A 12665-nucleotide genomic window follows, 5' to 3' on the forward strand; every position below is an offset into this window, starting at 1 on the left:
GGGTTCCTCCTGGTGCAGGACAATGCCTGACCTCATGCGGCCAGAGTGTGTGGGCAGTTCCTGGGTGATGAAGGCACTGATGCCATTGACTGGCCCTCACTTTCCCATGACCTAAATCCAGTTGAGCACCTATGGGACGTTACGTATCTGACGCTGCCAAGTACCGCCACAGACTGTCCAGGAGCTCACTGACGCCCTGATCCAGGTCTGGGAGGAGATCCCCCAGGACACCATCCGCCGACTCATCAGGAGCATGTCCAGACGTTGTTGGGAGTGCATACAGACACACGGGGGCCAGACACACTACTGAGTCACATTATGAGTTCCCATGATGAAATTCACGCAAGTACGATCAGCCTGTGATTTCAAGTTTTCACTTTGATATTTAGTGTGATTGTGAATCCAGCCCTCAGTGGGTTGAGGATTTTGGTTTCCACTGACTGTTGTTACATCATTTTGTTCTAAACAAATTACACAATGAACATCAGTAAAGATTTTCAACTTGAATAATTTGTTCATCCAAATATGATGTGTGTATTTCTTTTTAATTGTCCTTTGCTCATTGCTGAAACCTACTTTACCTGTGCTGTAGTGACAGGACTGATGCTGCTGACTGAAAATGTACAAAAACGGACTGAACAGACTTTTTATTCCTTATGAGGTTTATTTTTTCCAGGAAATGGAGTATTTATTTTCTACCAAAATAACGTAGAGAGAGTGGAGGAACTAATTTCTGCCCTGAGTAGTGCCTGCAGTCTTTCAGGCTACATAAATACCCAAGCTGCATCACCAATAAAATACCACCCCCCCAGTATAGTATGTAGCCTGAGACACAACACCCAGGGCAAAAGACATTTGCAAAACATTCCCTGCTGCTTGTTAAGCTTATTGCTCTTAGCGCATGGTAATGTAATAATTAAAGACGACTCCAATGAAAGAATCTACTCTCCCTCTCAAAATGCAAATTGATAACAATAATGTCAGGGAAATACCATATTCAGTGACTGAGATGTAAAATCATGTAAAACAATGATCCCTGATCATATAAACCAGAATCATATACGCATAATACACACCGACGATGATCAACACGTGGAGAACAGTGTACAGGGACCTGGTTAGTGTCTCTGAGCAGCATTGACAGCCAGGGAATTTAGATCCCACACTCAGGTTTAAGAGGAAGTTCTGTAGGTTTCACCGCTCAGGAGCCAACACACAGAAACCACACACTCTATTTCTTAAACCAAGAATGATTCATATTTGCCATTTATGATCGTACGAACAGCATTTTGTATATATTTAGGTACAAGGCGGAACTGGGTGGAAGTAAAAAAAAAAACACAGGAGAGAAAAGCTATTCAAACATACTGGATTTTAAGTTTCCTGACCAACAGCAACTCTCCCGACAGAGAGAAGCTTAAACAAGTGGTTTCTGCTTGTTTTCAATTAATTCAGTGTGAAACCTAACTTTTCTTGGTGTTTTTCATACACACATAGCTCACTGTTACCCTGAGGCAACAAAAAGCTTGGGGGGAAGGGCGGTTGAGAGTAGATAAGTGTGAGATAGAGTGATAAAATATTGCCAACATTCATTAATTACCAAGAGTAGAGAATAAAGCTGAATTTGTAACAGTTGAGGCGCATCAGAGAGGAATTAAAGGCTCCTGAAACACAGAGCAAGACAGAGAGGGAAGATCTCCTTTAGTAGTCCTCAGAGGCTCAATTATGGTGCTGGTAAGTGTTTTCGGCCTGAGTGCAAGAGAAAGTAGCGGAGGAGTGAGGACGGAAAACTGCTCCCGGGGGAGTGATGGAGGATATGCCCACCTCTGAAGGCCAGGTGAAGGAGCGGAAAAAGGCCCAGAGAGAAAAGTGCTAACATCAGGAAAAGCAGCTTCTCTGTTGACTTTTCTGATTAGTTTGAATTAGAGAGCACGTCGCTGCTGTCTTGGCTGTTCAGCATCTAGCGACACACACAAACACACACATCTGTCTCGTGTTGACCCAGATATTTTCAGTCATCATCAGCTTCTCACACCGTGTTTCCATTACGCTCAGCATCTCCATCACAGTCCCCTGCCACATCAGTAAATATAACAATAAACACACCAGTGGCTGAAAATGCAGGGCCAGTGGTTTCAGTGGCTATTTTTTTTATTTATTTAACACTCACACTTGAATTATTAGACATGACATTTTACAATGTAATCCACTGGGAATGTGTGTGTGTGTGTGTGTGGGTTTGAGAGATTAATAGAGATGCAGTAGATGTTGGTGGTGGAGAACTTGCAGTGCAAACAAGAACTGTGTGAGGTTTATGAGCATCAGTGGTGGACAGATCCAAGATAAGAGCCATCCATCAAAGCTGGACATCCCATAACCACTAACACACACACACAGACACACAGTTAAATGGAGCAACTTTAAAGTGAAACTGGAGAAGTCTCAGTGTTTGTTTTTCTCTCTAAGACACACACACACTTACTCTGAAGGCGGTGCCCTCCTCGATGATGGTAGGCAGCTGAGAGAGGCAGATGTCCACGGCCAGGTCCCATGCTTGCCTGCAGAGAGGTAACACACACACGCACACACACACACGCACACACACACACGCACGCGCACGCACACACACACACGCGCACGCACACATATACACACACACACACACACACACACACACACACACACACACACACACACACACACACACACACACACACACACACACACACACACACACACACACACACACACACACACACACACACACCTCATTAGAATAACAACATACTGTACATCATAAGGAACATCCCCAGAACCACACAGACCTGTTGCACTTTAACTGAAACCTTCTCATTGTGACCTAAAGCAAAGTGAAAAAACAAAAAGCATCCCAGCACTAAGTCCTTGGTCGCGGCTTATTCTTTTCAACCACTCCACTCAAACTCATTTTCCTCAGCACACATTTTCTCCCTCCCTCTCTTCACTGTGCACATACACCTCTTTAAATTCCCGGCCGAAGGTCCTGGCGAGAGCAGCGAGGAGCCTTTAATCCCTTTCTAAACACTAGCTCTTCTCTCATGGTCATCATATCTAATTCATGGGGTTGTGTAACTCAGATCAAACCTCATCACAGCTCTCTCTCTGCCTGTCTCTCTTTCCTTCCACTTTCCGGTTCCTTTTTTCTTGCAGCAAATTGAGCTCAGGGCCTCGACGGGGCTTTTTCCTCTCGGTTAGCACAAGTTAGGGGTTGAGTCATGTTCCCAGTCGACGCGCTGCGATGTAATGTGATGCTGAATGAGTGACACCGAGTTCATTCATTCTGAGACTCGCTCTGCTGCTTAAACAGCTTTGCCCATTAGCTGAGAGTGACATAATAGAGTGCAACTCTGTTATACCATGACACAATGGATCCACTGCTGTCATGTATGGGCAACATGAAAAGATACAGCACAGGAGCTTTGCTGTGCTATCAGTAAACTGAGAGGTAAATTATAGCAGGTGGTTTTGAAATTCAACAAAAAGGCAATTTATCCCAGCAGTCGTGTCAGCTGCTACAAGTTCAGGCTAAACGGGAGAATTTATAAATTCAGCTGCCACTGTGGCAGGAAAAACATTTAGTCCTCCAGCTGTAGAAACACACATTAGTGCATTGTTAGGAACAGGTGCTCGTCATTTTGCACTGGGTTAGAGTTAAACTTAAAAGAAGAGGTATACTTGTAGATGCACATACCGGTACAGCATTTCGAATGTTACTTTTTCAATTTTTTTAATTATTTGCAGAGCATATGATAAATGCTTGTTTTCATCTTAGTTTCATGGTAGAGATTTGAGATTTTAGAAGGAAAAGTTTGGAAGCAGTAATCCTTTGGTGGGCCCGCTGTGTAGGAGTACAACATCTCATAAGCAGTGGTATGGTGGTTAAAGGGCCCATATTTTACACTTTCCTGGTGATTTATTACATGTTTGTTATCTAGAATAAGAGATATATTTGTAGTTTTAGGAACCAAAAACCATCTCAATGTAGCTTTACATCTCCTCTCTCAGGCTTCTCTCTGGAGCTCTGGTAGTAACAGGTCGGTGAGTCAATCAGAGGAAAGGCTGTTTTCTGAGCGAACAAACAAAAATACAGCAGACTTCAGGTAAACACTCAGAGAAACCAAATCCTACAAAGTTGGATGCTGAATCCAGGTGGGCCTGTTTACATTGTACCGATGGATGTACACACAACTATCACTAAATTACTTTATTAGTTATATGGAGCCCTAGCCTTTTTTCTATGACTTCTAAGCAGATTTATGGATATTTATTTGCCTTGGTAATTGATGATAATAATATTGCTGAGAAGTGTAACTCACCCTGAATCTAAAAATATGTGTGTCACGTCTGTGTTCAGAAGTGACTGAGTTATAATTTCAAGATGAATTTCTGATGCAAACTGCGGAACAAGGTGTGTTCCATGACATTATGTAACGTCTGAGAGAAATAACCCAGTCTTCCACTTTCAAATTAAAAGTTGAGATGATCAGCAATAAAACACACTCTTCCTGCATACATTACTGCAAACAGGGATCTCGCTGATACAACCTTTCTTAGCAAAATCGTTAACTAACACGAGGTGGCTGACTTAAGGGCTCTTCCTATTAATGCTACTGTTACACTACGGTTTAGCATTTGCCATTATGCTCAACACTGCATTACACAGTCTCAATTCAAATTGTCCATGACAGTGCCTTAAGAAGACTTGATCATATTGTGTTAGCTTGATTACCTGCTGATAAGCAAATTGTCCTTCCATTACACACTTCCTTCTCTGAATGTCATATAGTCGGAGCTTTCTACTTGATGAAGTGACGGTTCCTGTGCTGCTGCACAGTCCTGTTGTAAAATGCTGTAAAAAATGAAGTTGACATAATGGCGTCTTAATTTGATTCGATAAGCTCCTTTCTTTTTTGGGGATTCTGTATTACTCTGTGCCTTTTGATTTAAGTTATTATCGTTTCTTTTTTTCCCTTTTTTTATTTTTAGACGCAATAAAAAAATCCCAAAAAATTTTATTTAAAAATATTTAACAGCTGAAGGTAGAGCTGGGTTTTAGAAAATGATCATTTTCTTACCCATTTCGTGTCATGGTAAATTTTTAAGCAGTGACAGAAACAAGAAATTACTAACATAATGAAATCCTACTGTAAGGCTTTACATTTTCCTGTAATCAATGAAAGTATTTGAGGGGCAAATTAACCTTTTGGCTGCACAAAATCAATACGACACAAATACAGGTCACCCCGAAAATAATATTCTCCGAGCAGGAAGAATGGAAAAGGTATTTCTTTAGGTTTCATGACTTGAAGAAACTGTGAAATGGAATCTGTGTGGAAATATTACTAACAAACAATCATCCATGCTTGCGTTTATGTAATCCAACGAGGAAACAAGCAGATAGAGCAGTCTAATCAGCGAAGACACGATCACAGGGAAGAAGCTGCTGCACTGTTTGAGATGACAGCATTAAGTCGGGTGATGCCTGCCAATACAAATGAGTAGCTGATCGCCCAACCTGTGTCTGTGTGTGTGTGTGCGTGCGTGCGTGTGTGTGTTGAAGGCACAGTCGACAACAGAGAGGAGTGTAGGGAACCAGTTGGCGGCTGACTAAGCTCTTTTCCCTGTTGCCTGCAGAAAATGGTGCAGCGACGCGCACTCACAAACACACACACACATAAAAGTAGACACACACCCACGCTCACTCCCACACTGAAACTGTCCACAAGGGAGTAATCAGCCTTGGGTTTATCTGCTCTCCCTTATTCTGCTCCATTTGAATAACAATTGCTGTTTGTGTTGGGACACAAACATCGATCAGTGAGCCCCCAAATCGCTTAATTCCTCTCCTCTACCCCCCCCCCACCGCTGATCCAAACTTTTATTTTATTTTTCTACTCGCCTTCTCTCTCTGGCACTTTTGCTTTTTTATTGTTCTCTCAGTATTTTTTCCTGCGCTTTTAAAACATCGTACTGTCGTTACTCTGCCCTGCTTAATACTGCATGTGCTGGTGTGAAACAAAGTGCAACACCCAATGTCTTCGGTGGTAAACAGTGCAATGTATCCACAATCTAAAATAATGGGCCTGTACGAGCGATAAAGAAAGACTACTGCCTGCTCACGGAGGAAGGAGCAGTATTCTTTACAGTAAATGATGCCAGGGTGTTACACAAGAAGTTGCTCCTCGAGGCAAACAGAGTGAGGGAGCGGCTTTTTTTTTTTCCAACACGAGCCAGATAATGAGTGGGAGAGATGGAGGGAGGCATTTATAGAAGACCAAGAAGAGAAACAACAGATAGTGGAAGAAGTGTTTGTGTAACTAAAGGGAGGTAGATGATGATCTTACACAGTTTGGAGAAGCATGTAAAGTCAATGGACAACACAGAGGCTTCACAGCACCTCCTTTTGTGTCTATACAATACTAGTAATGAGAATACATGGAGGACAAATCAATGAAAGATGAAAGAAACTGTAAAACACTGTGACAACCTCAGGCTCAAGTTTCAAGCTGTGTGAGTGAAATAATTCCATGAACGACTGTTTTTTGTGTGGTCTGGTTTCCCTTTTGCGGTGCCGCTGTTTTTAACCCAAATCTGCCACAGCGACCGCAGTCAGAGATGTCTAACGTGTCCCACAAACTCTTTTAATACCCCTCAGAGAACAGGTGTTATATCGCCGCTTTCAATCAAAGGTGGACATATTCAGCCGCAGGTTAAATGAGTGTGGGTGGTTAAAGCAATAGCAATGCCCCTGTTCTGTGTACGACCTGTCAATCACAGCGACTGACACTGCTGTCAGTGAAGACACTGCTCTAACCGTCTTTTGAACGAGGCAGAAAGCAACACACAAAATAACAGAGAAACAAAATCATGGAAATTATACTTAGCATAAGCGAGGTGTGTGCATATGCTACAGGACAGAAGCAAATAAAAACACCTACGTGCTTTGGCTTACACTTCCTCACACTGTTTATTTTGAGAAGTTGTGAAAGTAATTAAACCATTTCATTTTTTTTTTTATTTAGAATAAATATGGGGAAAATCTTAAATTTTGCATTTTTCTTATTTTGAAACTTATTTACAGCGTAGTGTTGCATTAACACATGCGGTGGCCCTGACGGACCATTTACTTACAGATCAGTGGCTGTGTATTACATTGCATGAGTAGCTATTCTACGAGTGTAAAGGATCTTGTGCTGAACGAGAGCCTACTTCCTTAGCTTAACTTTTTCTCCTTTGTTTGGCAACCAGCTAGCCATCAAAAACATCTCAGACTCACCTGGGTTTTGTTGAGACCCGGGTATGTGTATGCGTATGTGCGTGGGCGTGTGTGTGTGAAGCCAGCAACCCGCACTGTTAGGACAGGACTACTGATAAGCTGTAATTAGCTCCAACGGATAAGTTACCTCCTTGTTAAATCAGCGTCTTGTTTTCTCTTCCCATTGTTTCATTCCCCTCAGAGGTGAGTGTAATTGTGTGTAAAGTGTTTGTTTATTGTGCTGCTCCTCAGGCTCAGTAGGCCTCAACTCTGGATCCTCCCTCCTCAAGTTGCTGGTTTAACCTGAGGACCTGCCTGCCTGTATGTGTGTGTGTGATTAAAAAGCTCCATTTGTCAACACAAACTCCATGCCACCTTTACTTAGCAACTTAGCTACTTAACCCCCCTTTCCCTTAGACCAGCTTGGGGTCGTAACAACATGCAAAGTCCACAAGATACAATGTGAACAACAGAATATAACAACTTTGGAGCTGTTTGAAGGCACTTCTGATGAAACAAACTGCTGCTGCCAGTGTTTCTGTGGAGCTAGGTTAAACCTGCATTAAACAAAGATCTGTAGTGAATGCACACAACTAAAAATTCTATCAATCTTCTCATCTAATTGTAGGTATGAAAGCATATTTCCATGAATGTTAAGGGTATTCTTTTAAGCTCTGGAAACCCTCTTGCAGAGCAGCTGGAATTATCTCACTGTGCCAAAACATGGTCTGTTTTTCCAATGACTTATGGTAATAAGAAAAATTACAAAACCAAACAAAACAGTCACAAAAACAAAAAGTACATTTGTACTTTTGAGTGGAAAACAGTTTCAGAGAGGAGTTTAATTTAATAAACAAGCCCATAGCTTTTGGGTAAATACGCCTGGAGGCAGATCTGCCATTTGTGCGGAAGTGACCAGGTTGATAGCATCTCTTAATCTCTCTAGTAACCACTTAAAATCATTAAATATACATACCTTAACTGTACATGTCTCTGGTCTAATGAAATAATGTATCTGTTGGGAAGTCTGCTCATTTTTTAACTGTGTGTCTTCATCTGTGTAACATCTGTGTAACATCTGTGTGCATGACAAGCCTTCTCAGCTCCGTCTTCATGCGTCTTACCACATGGCGTGCATGTATGTCGGGGGCAGACGGGGACTGCTGACCGGCGTACAGTTGTATGACCTCATTATCCTCTCTGCCAATAGGAAATTGCGGAACAAGCTGGCCACCAGCAGGTCCTGACGAAACAACTTCTGGAACAAATCTAAAGACACAAAGAGAGAGAGAGAGAGAGAGAGAGAGAGGGAGAACAGACATGATCCATCACGTCGAAGACAGAAGAGGGGCGTCGGGTGAATAAAATGAACACAGAGATAGAGATAAAGATACATGTGAGGAAAACTGTGCGCTTAATGAGTGAATGGAAATCAACAAGGGCAAAAGAAAGAAGGTGAATTGGAGCAAAGCAGCTAGTTTGGAGGAAAACAGAGTGGTTTGTGTCTATGCTGGCAGAATACAGAGGACAGCCAGATGCAGATTAAAGCAATGTGTCGTGGTCATATTTTCATCAACTCATTAATGTATTCACTAATTCACTTAATGGGGCCAGGCCAATCCCATGGCAATCTCTCTGGTTTATGATTGTGATTCCCCTGTTTGTGTGAGGAAGCAAATATGAGTGTGTGTGTGTGTGTGTGTGTGTGTGTGTGTGTGAGTGAAGTACTTTATGAGAGACAGTGTCTGACAAATCCAATGCCTGCTGTTAGTGTTGAGCTGTTTAAATGTTGAAGTGTTTGAATTAGTGTGTGTGTTGGATTAGGTGTGCAGTGCCTTCATTACAGGGATTCTCTCTGATGTGGGCTGCTTCATTAACAGCAGAGCCCTGGGGGTTTAAAAGGCTTTGGCAGCCATCAGCATTGTCACATTGCTATTCTAGCTGGGGTACAGTTTGTCTCAGCAAAGTCTGAGTGTGTCTGAGTGTGCCTCCGTGTGTGTGTGCCGGATGCATGTGTGTGTCTGTGCATGTGTGTTGCATGCAAGGGACAGGTGAGCACAGTGAGAGACTTAGAGAATACATGCTTCAGGCAAAAGGTAAATACATGTCAAAAAAGAAGAGTGTGTGTGTATTTTCATTTGGGCGAGCTGTGTCTGTGGGGAATGGTTAGCGGCGACGTGCGTGCGTGTGTGAGCAGACTCATTTTTCTGGCTGCTAAATTCTGGTTAAAATGATGTCCCCAATTACACAGCAAGACACTCCAAACACAATTCATCTCAATTTGAGGAGCCAACCTGCGCTTACTGCACCTTTGGCATTTTATATCAACATCTTCACTATTTGCAACCAATGGGGAGGCTCTGGAAGTTTTAGTTCTGCTGATGCTTCACTAGTACACTGCTTTTATTAGGTGCCATAATTTGGACTTCCTTTGAGCTGAAACACAGGGGTCATTTCATTTTTCATCATTGCCTGGACATGTTATAAAGAACAGTTTCCCAACTTCAGTGTGGCTCAGACGACTTTCCTCCATCGGCAGCACCAGAAGAAAAATGTTTGCTGCTCTCTCCTCTACAGAGGGGAAGTTTATATTCGTGATAGAGCAGATACAGAAACTGTTTCATACATTCCTTACACTGCAGAGGCGGGTTACGGTTACTCAGCTATGATTGGACAATCACTGTTTGGGGGAGGGGTTTAGCAACTAGTAAATTGGCTGACCACTTTTGTTTCTAGTCACCCTGCTCTAAAATTCATAAATTACATTGATGTGTTATCATAATCAGTGGCAAACCTAGACACCGGGGGGTTCCAGGTAAAGTAACCCATCAAAGAAACCCCCACATGCCCCTAAACAGGCCACATGTAAAGTATTGGGAAACACTAATATTGTTGCTGTTCCCTCATTCCCTCACATGCAGGCACTCGGTGCAGGCTAGCTACAGCACACATCATCAGTGCATGGTATAGTGTCTTTATGGGAGGTTTGAGAGGGTTTATAGTAATCATCGCAAAATGTGCCAATATGAGGGTCTTTCAGGGGCCCCTTTTCCCCTTGGGAGCCCCAAGTATCTGCCTCTCCTGACGGTGCACCTCTGATCATGATTAATGGAAATGAGGGACAAAGCTCTGAAGATAGGGCCACAGTCGCAGTGAATTGGAATTATTCTTTTAATCGTAGGAAAATAATCTTGTTATGTGATTATACGAGTTGAAGTATGCGTCCCTGTGTGTGTGTGTGTGTGTGTGTGTGTGTTAGTGTGTGTGTGTGTGTGTGTGTGAAGTCTCACCTCTAGGCAGCACATTCCAGGCGATCGTGTCAGTGATGGCTGTGAAGATCCAGTTGAGCTCTCCGAGGGGAGTGCGTCTGTCGTTGAGCCTTCCAGGGATCCTGCACCAAACACAACATAACACAGATGGCGCCGTGTCAGCCACGCTCACTGTATGTCACATAGTTGACTTAGAGCACAAAGTGGCAACTGCTCAGTAACATTATCACAACACATCTGAAGAAATTTACATTTACAGGCACTTAGGCTCTGACTCAGAGAGACTCACAACGAATGAACGACGAACTGAGACACAGAAATATTAGACAGAGGAAGAATGTCAGAGTTTGCTTTGATTATATGTCAGATTTACATACAGAGACATTTCAGGTGACATGAGGTAACTATTTCAGCTGGGCTGTCTGAACAGACTTGAGCACAAAGGAATAAATATGTGTGCTGATTTGAGTCAGGTAGGTGCCCCTCCACTAACGCCATGAGAAACATTATATGTACTTGAAATAAAATATAAAAATATTATCGTTTGTATCTCTATGTGATTATCTTCCCTGTAATGTACCAACACCAGTGGTTCTCAACCTTTTCCAACTCATAGCCCACTTCAGAATCTGTGGCAGCTCACATCCAACCTCGTAACAATACGGAGGCTAAATAATGCGTTCTCTGATCACTTTTTATTTTAATGATAATGATCAAACAAACATTCAGGACTGAAACACGTAGGAAAAAGATGTAGGAATCTTCTTTTTTTTTGGTCGGGGGGAAGATCAATTATCGATTCAACATCTGTCTCTTGACTCTGTTTCCTTTTAATTCTTCCTGTTGATAACCAGCTATCCATTTTTATCTTTTATCTTATCTTCTTTTCAGTGATAGCAAACAAGTATAGGATGTGGTCCGGTCAGTAACTATATAAAAGTTCCTGTCATTGGCTGATCACAGTGATAGAGCTTAATACCAGAAAAAAATGAAGTGAGTTTCTGAAGATGATTTCATTTTAAAACATTTATAAACATTATTTATATTTTTTATGAATAAAATTTTTTCACTAAAATTAAACTGTTTTGCAAATGATTTGTTGAAGCACTGAGCTATACTATCTCATATCCTACACTGACACTATCTTGTACTGTCTTGTTAAATTTGTAGACTGATACACCACTAGTGTATTAAATGTGATTTTATCGTATTCATTATCATTTTCTTGACTCTGATGATCGACATCTCATCACTGAAATCTAATACTATATGTCTAATGTAATATCTAATTTTCGTTGTAGGATTTCTTCAGTAGTGAACCATTTTTCCTAAATCTTAAGTGAGCATGTCTACACTGCAGTATTCACACAGCTGTGTATCTATGTGTACTAGATGTGTAAACCGGCGCACCATACATCTTATTTCACAGAAACTCCTCCGCTGGTAGTCTGGCACTTAAAAAGCAGATTGTAGTTATTCTGTGACGGGAGAGTGGGAGCACCATGGAAATGAGAGCAGGGAAAACTCTTGCAGACAGAGCCCGAGATGATGTGACAGTAATCACTGTAGCAAAACCGAGAAAATTACCTTTACACCTAACTGTCTGCCTTTTAATGAACACTATGTTAAGCAGCGAGGGAAGACGGGAGGTTGAGGGCAAACACTTGCTGGCTCACAGATATTACAGTTAATGTGAACGAGTGAGTCATCCGTGTCTGAGTAAAGCAAAAGAGAGGAATATGTTTTAAATTAATGAGAAAAAATGTGGGAGAAAGGGAAGAAGGCACAGTTACGACTCAAAGCATTACTGCTAAAATTTCTACATACGGACAAGGATGTGTGTAAGTGAAAGACAAGAGAAGACTTGAGAGAAACACTGTGAAATCTTTTATCATCAATCCAACAAGACGATCCCAGATTGTATTTTGAAACTCATAGAGCTTTGCCACCATGTGACCACTAAAGAAAAAAGAGCCAGCAAATGACAGCAGCCCCAGGATTCACCAGACTTCAATACAAAAAAAATAACACGTCTCAAAAATTTATAGTTAACATTCTGCTGCCAAAATTTAACTGAGGCCACTGTGCAGGGTGACGCGCAC

The 12665-nt window shown here is 41.9% G+C and overlaps 1 protein-coding gene across 3 annotated transcripts in view; it reads right to left on the bottom strand.

Annotated features, from left to right (window-relative positions):
* Positions 1 to 12665, bottom strand: part of rptor (regulatory associated protein of MTOR, complex 1) — a 183136-nt gene that overhangs the window by 64630 nt on the left and 105841 nt on the right. For all 3 annotated transcript variants that reach the window (XM_056371167.1, XM_056371166.1, XM_056371165.1), the window contains exons 9-11: positions 10585 to 10685; positions 8419 to 8563; positions 2483 to 2558 (exon numbers count right to left, since the gene is read on the bottom strand). In XM_056371167.1, coding sequence (XP_056227142.1) covers positions 2483 to 2558; positions 8419 to 8563; positions 10585 to 10685 — 322 coding nt within the window. The remainder of the gene's footprint in view (positions 1 to 2482; positions 2559 to 8418; positions 8564 to 10584; positions 10686 to 12665) is intronic.

This window comes from Seriola aureovittata, chromosome 3, assembly GCF_021018895.1.
Source record: "Seriola aureovittata isolate HTS-2021-v1 ecotype China chromosome 3, ASM2101889v1, whole genome shotgun sequence".
NCBI classification, from domain to species: Eukaryota; Metazoa; Chordata; class Actinopteri; order Carangiformes; family Carangidae; genus Seriola; species Seriola aureovittata.